Genomic DNA, 15,234 nt, shown 5'->3' with positions numbered 1-15,234 from the left:
TTAGTGCAGTAACCTAAATGTTTATTATGATGTCTTGATTTTGTTGACGGGGGAATGTAGTGGAGACTGTTTAACTGATTGTGTAACTTATATTAGAGAACTTTTTAACGCATGGTATTCAAGTAACGTGGTCAGGGTCAACGTTGTAGAGAGAGCTGGAACTGCGGATAGCCATTGGCGAACTTGTCCATTTAAAATTGAAATGTTATCCTTGTAAACTCTTTTGTAAAGTTAAACGTATTTCTATACGGACGTTAGGAACACTTTCACACTCTTGAACGCCTTCTTTAGTTTTCACGGCTTGTTTTGTCCTCAGTCTGCGTAAAACCTTGTTTTGAAATAAGTTTTCGGCACTCTTGAACAGGCACTTTTTGGGCACATTGTACTGAACCGGTCAGTACTCTAAAATCCATCAATGCTCTTTTGTCACGCTTTTTTTTGAAGCAAGTGAAAATATCGGCCCAAAATGAACGCCAAAAAACAAATCAAAGAAAAGCTCTTTGGGTGGTGAAAGGGTCAAACACGTGAACGGAAAATTGAATAAGAGCAAATTTAAATTCGAAGTAGAACATTGAACAAAATAGAATAAATTTCTGATAAAACAAACCCAACTCTAACAAATAAGGAAGAACTTTAAACAAGGGAGCAACTTCATTGGAGCAGCAGTACCCATATATAAGGAATGAATGGCTTTCATTATTACGTAATTACAAATAGTGTTATTGCGCAATAGTTACGAAATATATCTCAGATACAAATTCTACTAATTAAATACTAATTTATAATACCAAAGGTCAATGTCAAAGCTAGAATTACAACGATGAAATAGTGACTTTTAGATGTTGCAATAACATGAATGTGAGCTAAAGATGATTTAAATCAGATGATTTAAAGTTTTGGTTATAGAATCCTTGGTTTTATAGTGCGTCGGTGGTAGTCTCAGTAGTTTATCAACTTATAAGCGATGTCAATGAATTAGTACAAGTCGTTTTTCATACAAATGGTTACAAATTTTCCAGAATTGATTCACCATAGATATCGAGACGTATGAAATTACAATTAACTTTTAAAAATCACATCATCTAAGTTTTTGGCAACATTTTTGGTCCCATCAGAGTTTTGGTCCTATTGGAGACGGTTTCGAATGCTACTTTCTCTCAATACAAATTATATTTCTGGGACTATCTTGAAATATAGTCCTGTAAATTTGTAAATATAACTCAGCAAGTGCTCTTGACATATTGCATTGATGGCGCATCGTTTAATGATGTCAATGCAAAGTTGCCGGCTGATGACGTCGCGGTGACACATGCAGCACCGCCGGATGACGCGACGTTGTTGTCGCTTGTGGGAGAAGTTGTTCTAAATATGAGATCAATGATCAAACCAATAGCAAGACAAAAAGAAACGTTGCAAACTTCAGTGCAGTATCCATATCTTTTCAGATAATCATTTTTCACATCGACACAAACAGTGTATGTTTTTCTAAAAACCTGGTTTCATATACTTGTGAATCTCAGTTACTTTCTAGCATTACTCATTCTGTAAGCAGACTTACGAGGATGCTCAAAATGTCATTTTCAGCCTATTTAATTCGGCCCAATTCCTCAAAATTTGTTCAAATTCTTACCTATTGTTGTTTTGAGGACTAACTGATGACACATCCTCCTCCTCTTCCTCGTGTACTTCCAATGAGTTTAACTCAGGAGTTTCGAGAAAACTCTTCAACGCGAAAGATCCAGAGTTACTCGACTCGGAGCCCGATGAGGATCCGGACTCTCGGCGATGTTCCTCGACGTTAGATCCATCAGATCCCAGATTTCCATGATCAAAGACACGCGCCGACTCATTTTCACTGACATTAACTCTAATTTGGTCCATAAGTCCTGCATTTATTTTCTGCTCGCTACTTGGATAGATAAAAACCGGCTCATCTGAGGCGGTGGAAGCTGAGCTGGCAAAAGAGAAATCGAAAACTTGATTGTTTTGGCTAGAAGCGGAGGAAGCATAAGTCGTCGAAGCAATGCTTTCGTTGGCAAGAGATTCGTGAAGTTTCAAGTTGGAATTTTCCACAGTATTTTCTGCGGACTCTTCAGAGGTGTCCATTGCATAATCGGATGACTGAGTCATAGATGACGTCATCTCGTTGCGCAACAGATGATTTTGAGTTGACGAAGAGACTCCACTGGCTAGCTGTTGAAGCACCTGTGCTACTGCGTATGATGATGTATTGACATGAGAATAACTGGAGGGGTTACCGATACTGCTGTTAACCATGGTGGGTGGGGGACTTTGGGTTGCGGAGTGGGGGTTGCGAACTGAAAGGTTCAGTGCCTCGTTTTCGTTCAAGTGGAATTCCAGTGGCTCCTCTTTGGCCAATGCATTCGGAGTTAGTTCTGATCCCAAAAAGCATTCAGGAGAGCTAAAAAGGTAAATAAAAGTCAAGAACTCACAGAAAATACCATCTAAAAGAAACCTGGTTCTGCATGATGTAGATCCATAAAACCCCCTGACCAAAAATGATTCATTTATTTTGAAACAAGAATATCCTGTGCGCAAGTAGCAGTGAATGGTCAGATCACGCAATTTATATGTAAAATAAAAACAAGAATTTTTTTTTTTAATTTAGAAAAAATTTTCTATACTTTTTTGAGATTTTTAGATTGTTATTTTTCAAGTTATTTAGAGGGTGCTGAAATGGTCGATGAATTATAAAAACCACTAAATAGTAGCTTGGAAATAAAAGCAGCTAAAATACAAAAAAAACTAGAATAAAAATTGAGTCTGATAATTTAATCTGAAATTGAGACTGATAATTTAATCTGACCCCAAGATCAAAATGTTGAATAAATTTCAGCGAACCAATTTCGAACATTACAGTAAAGTTTTTCTCGGGTGTTTTCTCTCTTTTAAGCAAAATTCTAAGGTAAAACTTTCGAGATTTACCAGATATTTTCAGAGCTTAACTATTTCGAAACACGAAGCAACAAATCATTACTGCTCACTTCATCGATGATCCATTATGGTCTCCGTTATGCTGTTGCTGACCCATTTCGACCTTGGATCCCAACCTCTGCAGACGTCTTCGTTGGAACTCCCCTTCGTCCACCGTCCAAACTGATCCCTTGATATTCTCCATCCTAATGAAACACTTATGGAGACTCAGATTGTGTCTCACAGCATTTTTCCAGGTGGCCGCGTTGCGTCTGAAGTAAGCAAAAGTCTTCTGGAACCAGTTGTAGATTTCGTTCAAGGTCAACTGTCTTTCAGGGTGGTCCAGAATGGACTGTCGGATGAGGGAGGCGTAAGTGAAGGGGGGTCTGACGTCACTCGACTGGTAGTAGTCGCGGTTCCTCTCAATCTCTAAAAGACCAGTTTCTTGTTCATTTTTTTCAACGTTTAATTTCAGTTTTGTGAATAATTTCTGGCAAAAAATAAACTAAAACTCAGCCCCCGAAGTTCCATTAAGATCATAAAAATTCGTCAGTAAATGTGCTCACAATTGGCATGTTTTATGATAAAATCTTTTTAAAAAGGAAGGAGCCAAAACAAAAATTTGTCAAAAGTAAAAAAAAAAGAAGGAAAAAAATTCTTGCTCAATTTTCTTTTATACGCAGTTCGAGATTCGCAACACTCTTATTAGTGGTAACTAGAACAAGCACTAAAAACTTGACATTTCTTTACACAAAGTAATGAAGAAGTGTAGGATTGTTCCTTATAAATGGCTTACATATTCTTGACAGCATCACCATAAAAGATTTAGTCAAGTATTTGAGACCTCGGCCAAAGTTTTGTTTATGATTGCAATTTGTTTATATTGACACAAGACGGACATACCAAAGTGGCAACTTGGGGTTTTTGAGAACCCTCTTTTTAATTTGACGCTACCCGATCCACTGGGCTAAATTATACTCGCAACATTAAGGCCGGAGAGGGTTCAAGTTCATCAATAAATTGGAAAAGTCAGCCAAAGAAAACAACTTTGCTTACTCCAATGTACTTAGTCATTGTATCCATTGGATTAGAATACAATGACTAAAGTGACGGGTGGGGGGAGGGGATACTCTAAAGAGGGGGATAAATAATGGGCACGGAAGAAAGAGAAAAGTGACTTTTGATTCCAAGTGTCAATAAAGTCCCATCTATTTACCCACTTGAAGTATTTAAAATAAATTGAACGCATTAATGCAGGAAAAAACAATTGGAGCATTAAAAAGTTGCGCAATCTTAGATAAATATCAAGCAGAAAAAAAAACATTTGTGTTTTATCTGTTGTTTATTGATCCTGCTAGGTAAAGTGAAAGCAATTGATAATTTTAAACGCTTCTTGAAAGAAAAAAATTCTTGATTGATTTTTTTTCAACGCGTTCCAGGAATGTTTTGTAAAAAAAAACAATAGCAATTTTTGGCCATCTCATTTTCTCACTAAATTTTTTAAATAGCGTGATTAATGCGTGTGCATGCGTGGTGGTTAAGGGTGGGGGCGCGGGTATTTATTTACGACCCGACCCCCTTCGAAGCCCACTTTCGCACTTCCCCCGTCGGTACTATTTTGTGTACCTTCCATTTCCTGATTGTTTCCTGGTGAAAAAGCTCGAATTTATTTTTTGTTGTCAATTGGGACTTGAAATAGGGGCAGAAAGAGGAAAACAGGGATGAGTTTATTTATTCTTAATTGACAATTGACACTTTCCCACCGGATGCAATTAATATGTTGACACTGCAGCCGGAAATGCAATTTATTCTATTTATTTACCAACACGCAAATGTCACTTACTGAAAAACCCTAATTGGTACCAGATCGAATAAAGAGAAAGATTGTACAAAAAATCGGTTAGATAACATGGAAAAATTTTGCTGAAAAAGTGGGCTTTAATTGGATTGGGTTTGTGATCAGGGGCGAATCTTGAATTTTCTCGAGGGGTGGCCGAACTTTTAAAAACATTTTGAAATTTTATCGATTTTTTAGGTCGACCAAATTGATTTTTCGAGCCCCCACAAATCACTATAATGACCCTATTTTCACCAAATTTTCTGTGCTGCAGGTGAAAATTTGAAAAAACAATCCAAAAAAGGAGTTTCAGGCACTTTTTGGAAAACTTTGACTTTAAAATTGCATTGGAAAATCGCGCGCTTCCCCCTCAAATTTGGTATACATAGGCGCCTTCGGCGCCTTAAGAAAAATTTAGGGTCCGTCATCCAAAAATGGATATCTTAAAATAGTACGAAGGGAGGACCCTTTGGGTCGGCAGGTGATCAAATCCCTGAAAAGAGAAAACGTTCAAACCCCCATACCCCGGCGCCCCCTCCCCTAAATCCGCTGATGTTTGTGATATGAAACAAGTCCTAAGAAATCATTCTTAAATTAATAAAAAATTACCTGCTGCAAGTGGCAAGATCGACTTGTCCCGTCTCTTCATAGGACCCCCTCCCCCCGACACAGGCGTGGGTGGGGACGAAGTGTCCAGGAACAAGTTCGGTTTGACGTCCACTCCCAGACCGTTGGGCGAAGTGGAAGTCACAAGAGCCGTCATTGTCGGCGTCAACCCGCTTCCGCCCTCGCGCACAGATGCCGACAGCGCATGATGAGTCCCACCTCCAGATTGATTATTTGCGACCATCGAAGACGTAATGGCGACTTGCCGATTTATCAGACTGGTCAAGATTTCCGAAGTCGTCGGTGATGTTGATGACTTAATAGAAGAACAGTCGTTATTCCCAGAGTTGTTTATTGTTGTGTTGTTCACAGATGCAGAGTTGATAAATGAAGAGTTGTTTGTTGTGTTTTGAACACTTGATGGTGGCGAAGATAGGGCGAGGCTGTTTATGTTTGCGGCTCCATTTGCAATGTTTGTCAGGCTAGCCATTAGAGCTGCGTTATTGTTGTTATTGTTGTTGTTTATGAAACCATTTTGAAGGAACAAGTTGCCAAGTGGTGTTCCCTGCAAATTTCACGAAAAAAATATTATTGTGCAAATTTCACAAAAAAAACAACAAAATTAATCTTCGAACAACCTGAGTTTCTACAAATTACGAATGGCTTCATTTTTCTACGACAGTGAAAAGTGAAAACTTTGACTTGGGCGTTCGAAAAATGAAAAATTGAAATGCAAATTTTCACATTTCGAATTTTTATTTTTGAAAGTCCAAATCATATCAAACTTTTCATAATTAGTCATTCGCAGAAAAAAGCAGGCAGTCTAAAAATGATATATTGGTCCAAAGTCACAACAATTTTTCAAGTTCTATCTCAGCTTTTAACTTGAAGATAATACGAATGAAAAGTACTCACGAAGAGGAAATTCGGCTCTTGTTTGATTTGCCCATTGCTATTGGCCTGCACACCGTGGTTGTTGTTGTGTGGTTTATTGTTGTTGTTATTGTTGTTTACAGCAGAGTGGGAGAGGGAGTGGGAGGTCTGTTGTCTGCTCTGAAGGTGTGACGTCATCGCAATGTAAACTTCCCTCTCTCGGTGCAATTGGGATTCCAGCTGAGCCACCACCTAGCATACAAAAAGTAACAACATTTAAAGAAAACTTTGTCTCATCTATGAAAAAAAAAACTTCCGTATGAAAATCAGATTTTTAGTTTTTATTTTATCTCATGGCATAAATTGAGAGACGTTTGATTGTCGCAACCATTTTGAAGCAAGCTGTTCGATTGATAGCGGCTGTTGTATCTGAAAATATTGCAACCTCTTTGAGTTTTCAGATATGAAAATATTTAAACAAGGAGTCATAACACTTTTTTCTATTCGAATACACTTGAAAGTTCCAGATAAAAACTTTGGAAAACTTGTCCTCAAATTATTTTGATTTGAACTTTTGGGACGTAGGATACCTTGGGTAGTGGGGTTTTATGGAGTGGGAGATATTTAGTCCTAACATTTATTTAATAATCATTTCGCTCAAAGTGAGCCCATTGAAGAAAAGTGGAAAGTATCTGGGATAAATTGCGCAGAGTATACTTTTGCATAAGAACCGTGAAATTACTTATGCTTGAAACCGTGCACAGTGAACAGTGCAGAGTGCAGAGTGCGATCTCTATTCTCACCTGCTGCTGCACCCTGAGTTGTGCCGTGCACTTGTCGTCCAGAGTGTGTTCACCCGTCAGGTGTTTGAGGAAGGCGGGGAAGTCCTCGCAGATGCGCTCACAGCCAGGCCACTTGCACATGTTGTTCGCAAATAGGGGGTGCGAACTTCCATCCTCATTTGTGGGTCTGCAAAAAAAATTAAAAAATAATAATTTTAAGATGTGCAGTTATTCGCTCAAATATTTTTGGTTTGGAGTCCAAATCTCGATTCAAAGACATAAGACGATACCGTATTTGTACAGTATTTAAACAGAAGATACCGTATTTGAACAGTATTTATACAGACGATACCAAAAAATGTATCCAAATCCAAAGCAGCATCTCACTTTCAATGTTTGCGACCAGTAAACCACTGTTTACGATCACCGGCCGGAAGTATCAGTTATATGTTTTTAATATTTTAGGCCATTGAAAGCCAGATTAAAACTTTTACAAAAATATTTGTAAGCCAAAAACACTGCCGGTACTTACCTAGTTTTTCTCATTACTATGTAAGATGACTTTTCGACAATTTCTGGTTTTTCAAAACTCTATCGCCATAATTTCTGACCACGAAAGATAGGTATGCAATGCATATGTTTACTTTCAAAGTTTACTTGCTCTGTTTACCAATTGATAAATGCGATTCATAAGAATGTTTAGATTGGCTCGAACGAAGTGAGAAAAGAAAACTACAGGAAAACGAGATTGGTGGTGGTGGTCGCTTTAGTTCTGGTGATGGTGGTGACGATAACCAACAATGATTAAGTGATGTTTGTTTGTGGCACCACGATAACAACTATGGACTTAACGACACACGACTGTAATGATAAGCAACATAACATCAGATTATTATACACAAACCACAAATTAAGACCAACAGAAAAGAATAGTAAAGAACCCACTACCCAGCCTTAAAATTCAAGCAAATTCCGGCTCAGAAAACATTTATGCTTTTGAGACTAGATTTCAAACTCAGAGGCAAAGTTTTTGAATAATTCAAGATAAAGATTCCTCAAAAATACCTGATAAGGTTTTTGAAAACTACCGGAATTGTTTTTTTTTTCTGGATACTTTAAGAAACACGTAAGCGTGATAAAAGCAACTGCGGCTGTGATGCAGCAAATAAACAAGAGAAGACCAACAATTCGTTCGATCAACATCTAAATACAATTTACCATTTGGTTCTGTCTAAAATCTGAATTGGTAAACAAATTTTGGCATAAATGAATAAATTATCAGCCAAGCATACAAACATAACAAACAACGTCGAATTGAATGTTGTTAGGCTTCGTCAACAAATTGCTAGACTAGAACAACGAAACTCGCCATTAGCAAGAAAACAAAAAAGTAGTTGGTTGTTGATGTTTGAGCAAACCAGCGTGAAAGAAAACAAATCAGAACAAAACAAAAAACAGTTTGAGCCGTAACAAATCAACAAGCAAGCACAAGAAAAAAACAACAGTCACAAATAAGTAAACAAGCTGAAAAAACAAAAATCAAACAACACAAAATGCTGTTCCAGCGCAACAAAAAAAACATGTTTGCCATTTTTTGAGCTTTTCCTATAATTCTTGGGTGATGGGAGAAAACACTTGACCCTGTGTCAATTGAAAGGTAATGATCCTTTTGTTTATTTGTCGTTCAGATTGATTAAAATCTACCTTTGGTTTTGGAAAACGACTTCGCAGATTGATTATTGTTGCGGAGAGAGTAGACAGTTTTAAGAGACTGGGTATTATTATGCGGAGAATTGGTGCTTTGGTTTAATGGACTTTGGCTCTAAAGAGGGGCTGAGGTTATTGTTTTGGCTTTTAATTTTGTTGGTTGCTCCATTCTGGGCTGGAGAGAAGAGTAAAGAAGGTATTGTTTGGGGCACTTAACAGATTGACTTGTTGTGACTTTGTTTTGTCAGGATTTGAATCAAGTTGACAAATAAGAAAATCCTTCTTTTAACAAACTTTGAGCCAAGGGAATTCTGAAAACTTAAATAGAAAACCCTTTTTCGAATCAAGGAGCGAAAATGTTCTCAACAAATCTTATAAAAAAACTAAGAAATTTTTGATTTTTAGAAAAACTGGCAAAACCATGAACCAACGGACTGTCAGTGTTACCATCAAAAGACACATATTGACATATACCTTCGTGTAATTTGCTCTGACTTTCTATATTTAGGCCAGGACAGTGGAAAACTTCAATGAATTTGATGAGAATTGAATATTTGGAAGTTTTTCACTAAAAACTGACATTCAATTAACCATTCCGAATCTTGTTATTATTTTTGAGGGGCTTTCCCTCGAATTGACAAGGCATGAAATCATTTGTTTGTCAGGTAATTTTGAAGTTTGTCAACACATCAGAAACAATAAAAGTTTCAACCCTCCATAACATCAATGCTCATCATCTCAATGAAAGATGGACAAAAATGGAAGCCACTGCTATTTTTATTTGTATACCCAGGAAATAAGTATTTAGTATTTGTATATTATTTTATTGCTTTTTATTTAATCAGAAAGAAAATAAAAATCAATAATTTTCCAAATGCTTCTGCGTTTGGCTGTTTAGTACCTCTAAGAATAGGGGAACGGGTCTTAAGAGAAACAATTTTGCTTTTCGGGCTGCACTCAAAATCCGCGGCAGAAGATGGAAATAAAAATAAAACAAAATTGAGATTTATCTGATTTTTGGTTGTTTTGTTTCTAGTAGCTTCCTGGGAAACAACTGTTTTTGACAGCCCCAATTTCTAATCAATTCTCCAGAGCAGAAATAACTAAGTGACTAAATAAAACATCTACCCCTGCCCCCAAAATACTCTCAGCTGTAAGCCCCAAATCAAGCCCAAATCCCTTCTCCCCACACGCACACATGCACACTCTCACACAACGACTCATATGACACTAAAAACCTTTTCTCAAAACTATTTTTTTCTTGAATTCCAGGTTAACTTGGGTTATAATCAATAAAAACCGAAAATGAAGTCTTAAAATATAAAACGACCAGCTTTTATTGCAGTTACTTTGCCTGCCCGCGTATTGCCATTTTTTTGCTGCTTGTGGAAACTACTTAATTTCTGGATAATATCAAGATTACTTCAGGAAAAAGAAGATGGATAAAGGAGGAAAACATAAACATATCTCGACTAACTGCATTTGGGCAAAATAATCCAAATAGCCCCCCGATACTCTCAAATGGCCCAATTGACAACAACATAACAAAATATTGACAGGGCCATTAGGCCTGTTTATGTCCGAATTGTATTTTTATCTCTGGAATTAAGAGGCTGACATATTGATTTGCGGCTAAGTTGCTTACAATTGAGCAATTTAAAACTAAATACTAGGACTATTTTTGCACTCAGGGCTATTTTTGCACTCTTGTATGGAAAAAAAAAGGAAAACATTTCAGAAAAAGCTATTTTACGTACTCCAAACGTTAGCAACTGATGTGATCCAGAAAATTAACCATGATAAGGAAAATGCTCTAAAAATCAAAAGGTCAAAAATTTGGGAAACGGTGAGGTTTGCGAAGGCGACGAGATTAGTAAGGTTAAAACTATTGGTACGCCAACCAATTGTTAATCCAAACACGGTTGTTTTGAACTAGTTTTGCAATTAATGAGCAAATCACAAGTAGCACACGCAAGTTGGGCTTTGTTAGTTTATTTGGACCTAAAAGCAACAAATCAATTGAAGGGGAATGGGTTGGAAAAGAAAAACAAAAACGGGACAATGAAGTCAACATGATAACTGGAATTCACTTGTCTTCATTATGATTTTGTTGGCTACTTAAGACATCATTAAGGGGGGAGGGGAGGGAAAGTGGGTTGGGTTGATGAGCAAATGAGTTCAATTTGCCCAAAACAACACAAAAGATCTGCTGCCAGTGACAAACAGAATTGTTAGAGCAACCAACAGGAAAATAATTATCGAGCAAACCAACAAAAAACAAGGAAGGCAAGTTGGAATGGGAGCAAGAAGTCCATCATCAGTTCACTGAGACCGACAATGCATTCAAATGTTTTTTTAAAAATAATTTTAAAGCTCAGTATTTGCGATGATATATTGCGAACAAGAGTAACTGGTTCTTGAGCAAACACCACCGAATGTCCCGAAAACGGTTAATTTTGCAATAAAAAAAAATTTAAGAAAGCTTCAATTTTATAGTTAAAGTTTTTTCGATGGATTCCATTTGTTCGGTAAACCGAAAGAGCAAAAAAATCAAAGAAAAATAGCTAGCAGATTGCGAATTCCGCAACACATTTATTTTCAGCCTGTTTGGGAACCCCCTGAAAATTCATAAAATACAAAGTTTGGTGTCATATTGAAACTTTTTTTAGATAAAAATTTCAATACGAGACCAAACTGTGTATTTTGTCAACTGTAAGCAGATTCCACAAGAGAAGCTGAACACAAGGAATCCACACCACGGCACTTTTTTTGATCTTGTTACTGTTTTATATTCCACATATAAATAGCTATAACAATGTGTTGCTCAAATTGGCGTCAAAAAAGCGAAATTTGCAAAATCCGGAACATAATTTGCGGAATTCAGAACAGTTTGCGGATAACATAAACAAAAAAGTTTTTCACATACATAATCAATTTTGAGGAATCCTACGCTCTTGCGGAATCCAGAACAACTTGCTATATTCGATCGTTCCAGATTCTACCACACAACTAAAATGCTGACAAAAATTTCGTTACAAGCTACTTCTGCGTCAAACACGAAAACTTTGTAAATTGGATTCACTTACTTTTAAAACATGTTTAAAGACTTGTGTCTAGATTTCAGTTACCTACATACAGCAAGCGATGTGCGTTCCTAGTTTGGACTATTTACTAATTCTCAGCTGAAATGGCACAAATTGTGGAAATGGTTGAAGCAGACTTTCTCGAGATTCTTTTTATACTTTTTCTTTGGAATCACAAACACGACTGAAAAGATCTAAATATGATTTGGCATTCAATGTTTTCTTTGAGAAATTTTCTTTAGTGAAAAACCATCATAGGCAAAAACAATTGCTATTCTCCAATTTTTTCGAGCTGTAGGATGAAAAAAAAACTGAATTAAAATGAATTTTTTTTTTCATTAAAATAAATATACTTTTTTCAAATGCAGAATGGCATTGTTTTTCTTTCAATTATTCTTTTTGTAACTAACAGTGCTTAAATCTTAATAAATGATAGATAAAGATCAAGATCGAGAGTGCCAAATAATACGTATATCGACGTTACCATCTTAACTCAAAATTTTTTATCAATCTTATTTGAGTTTGCATTGCAGTATTCAAGCAACAATAGTCTGGCAAGTTTTACGCATACTGATACAAATTTTAAATTCAAACATTTTTTGACTTTTCATTCAGAGAAATTAGGAGGTTTTTCAAAAACGCCTTCTAAACTCCGTAACAAAAACCCCTTAGCTCCATAACAAACACCTTAACAAAACAAAACCATTAGCTTGCATAAATGGGTTGGCAAATGGTTTGAAATGAGCCAATCATAGCTTCGATATTCTAAAAATCTCAACAAAAATCAGCAACTTTCAATTAAAAATGAAACAATTTCTTAAAAATTTCTTAAATGTTTCATTTAAGCCATGTAAAAACCAAAACTTTCCACCTAATTTGAAATAGGAAATTTTCCATATTTTGTCAAAAATTTTACTGGCAATATTTTATTGATGCTAAATTTTTTCAAAAATCATCATCTAAAGAAAATCAAAAAGGAGACCCAGTTGTTTTGCAAGTACCACAAAATGTTCCGGCAACATGATTTCAGAAAAATGAAAAAAAAAATTGAAAAAGAAATTGTAGCGCTTTTATTGTCTTAACTTCCAACTAACTTTAGAAGTTTAGCATCTCGTCAAATTTTGTCTTATTTAGCCTGAAAAACGAACAAAAATGCAGACCAGTTTTTCTCGACACTGAGACAGTTTTTTATTGTTTTTTAGAACCCAAAAAAAACGACCAATATGGCTTTTTAATTAAATAATACCAAACTTGACCCCTACGAGTTTTCTTTGAGAGAGTCAAATTTGAATGGAAAAAAGAATACTACGTGTGTGATGTGATGTGAACAATAATCTCAACAATATCTAGAGAAATTATTTTTGCAGCCTACCAACTGTCGCATTTTTAATTAAAATATCTAGCGAGAATGTTGATCAGCCTTTTTTCGCGGTTTTACTTGGTGATGTGCATTTTTGATTGAATTATCAGTAGTTGATTTGGATTTGGTTTGTTGTTATGTGGTGTTGATGAGCTCATCACAAATTCTCTTGTTACCTTTCTAATTTTATTTACTTCTCTTCTTTTTTGTTATTGTTATTTTGTTTTGCTCGTTAGCAAACAAAACAGTAGTAACCACATATGTTGTTTCTTCACTCGAGAACTCCAAGGCAAACAAATAGAAAAAGAGCTACTTTTTCTCAATAGCCAATGATGTTGCAGACTTTAAGAAAAAGTTGAAAATGTCGTTTTTCATATGCAAAACTGTCGATAACTTTTCTGCATGAAATAGCAAAAAAATTTGGTCGACTCGAATGGCTTTTTACAAAAGATGGTTTTGACAAGAACTCACAGTAACGGATAGGGTGAAGGGAACTTTTTACTGGATTTTTTTGATCTACTTAGCAATCCCCTCTTTCAATCAGAATGTAGCAAAGATAGAACTCTCAATAAAAAACTGTAGTGCTAATTTAGTGTTTTTGGAGGGGTGGAAATTAATGAGCATTCATGAAACTGACATAGGTAACAGACATGACCAGAAACTAAATGAGAAGAGAAACATATACTGACGAGAGTGGGTTGAGTTTGGGCAAGAAAGCGGCGGCAGTGGCGGCTGCTGGCAACATGAGGTCATTCGCCGCCGCTGCACTGGCTAGAAAGGGCAGAGGGTGGAGGTGGGTATGGTGCTGTTGTGCTGCTTGCATCATGGCCGGGTGGGGCAGCATTAAGCCCCCGCCTGCTTTGTTGAAAGATCCACCCCCGGCTGCTCCAAAGGCACCCACTAAAACATAAGTCACAGTGTCATTAACAGTCCAGTATTCATCACATAAAATGAAGAGTTTTTTTTTCACAAAAATAATAATCAATTACGATCAATTCATTTATTATTGTAGGTTACATAAATTTGTTTCAATTTCTTCAAAATTTTTCAAATGTTTCATAACAAAAAAATTCTTCCTAATTTGCAGCCTTAAATTAACAAATTTCCATATTTTATCAACAATTTTAATATTTTCTTGATGCCAAATTAAAAAAAAACTATCAGAAGAAACGCAAAAAATCAAGAAAAGAAGTTTAGAAAAACGTTTTTTCTTCTATACAAATATTTATAACAAGGATATTTTTTTTTATATACGGTAAATGATGAAACCATAGTTGAAAAAATGCATAAATTTGTAATTGAAAGCACCAAAATGTTTTATTCGAATGGTTAATTTAAAAATTACAGCGAAACTTTAACGCCATTTAGCTCAATAAGTAATCTACGACCTTAAAAAACTAACCGCCGAACAAATTTTCCACCATCGGGTTGCTGGACGTTACAGGCGACGAGGCACTTGATGAAGTTGTCGCCACACTCGACGCGCTGAAAAGGGGAGGGGTCAGTTGGGCTGAGGTCACGCCTCCTGAACTACTGTTGTTCACACCACCACAACCAGTTTGCTTGCCCCCATTTTGTTGGAAAAAGTTTCGCTGGTTAGCTTGGATTTGGTGCAAAAGTTGCTGGTGAAATAAGTTGATAGGGGAAGTATTTGCGGCAAGCGCCGCCGCAGCGCAAGCCGCGAAATCCATCGGTGTGTTTTGCATCACGGTCTGAAGTTTTCCTCGATTTGATGTTTTGACTTTCAATAACTCGATAGCAGTTGATTATCTAAAAGAATGACGTACTGATTTTTACTAAAGTAAGCAAAAATGGTACGAGTAAATTACAAAGTTACTGCAAAATTTGGAAAATAAATCAATGAATTAAAATCCAATTTAATTCGTTTTCGGATTGATTTGTTGGCCTTTAAAAGAGAAATATGTGAATTCAGAATGTAATCATTGGGCTAGTCCAGAAGCCAGGTGAGAAATGGAAATTGCACCAAAATTTTGATTGGATGGCTGCAAAATTCCTTTTAGTTGCAGGGAAATATCAGTTTCTTTGGTAAAA

At 36.3% G+C, this 15,234-nt stretch overlaps 1 protein-coding gene across 1 annotated transcript; it reads right to left on the bottom strand.

The window, feature by feature from the left end:
• Nucleotides 1–571: 571 nt before the first annotated feature.
• Nucleotides 572–14,757, bottom strand: LOC134851073 (probable cyclin-dependent serine/threonine-protein kinase DDB_G0292550). Its single transcript, XM_063866977.1, has 8 exons — nt 14,585–14,757; nt 13,872–14,082; nt 7,054–7,219; nt 6,293–6,502; nt 5,381–5,942; nt 3,006–3,363; nt 1,631–2,422; nt 572–1,362 (listed from the first exon to the last, which is right to left on the bottom strand). The coding sequence occupies exons 1-8, from the start codon at nt 14,604–14,606 to the stop codon at nt 1,221–1,223; spliced, it is 2,463 nt and encodes an 820-aa protein (XP_063723047.1). The 5' UTR covers nt 14,607–14,757; the 3' UTR covers nt 572–1,220.
• Nucleotides 14,758–15,234: the final 477 nt, after the last annotated feature.

The sequence above is a fragment of the Symsagittifera roscoffensis genome, chromosome 7 (assembly GCF_963678635.1).
Source record: "Symsagittifera roscoffensis chromosome 7, txSymRosc1.1, whole genome shotgun sequence".
Classification (NCBI taxonomy): domain Eukaryota; kingdom Metazoa; phylum Xenacoelomorpha; order Acoela; family Convolutidae; genus Symsagittifera; species Symsagittifera roscoffensis.
The sequence above is the reverse complement of the archived record's forward strand: the minus strand, read 5'-3'. Positions and strand labels throughout refer to the sequence as shown.

What these genes read in the sequence shown, in the direction of transcription:
- LOC134851073 (XM_063866977.1), bottom strand. Translation starts at nt 14,606, where the DNA reads ATGGTGGAAAATTTGTTCGGCG. An exon ending in GATCTTGCCACTTGCAGCAG is followed by an intron (nt 3,364 to 5,380) that starts GTAATTTTTTAT and finishes CTGGTCTTTTAG; the next exon opens with AGATTGAGAGGAACCGCGAC. An exon ending in AGTCCTCAAAACAACAATAG is followed by an intron (nt 1,363 to 1,630) that starts GTAAGAATTTGA and finishes TCTCATATTTAG; the next exon opens with AACAACTTCTCCCACAAGCG.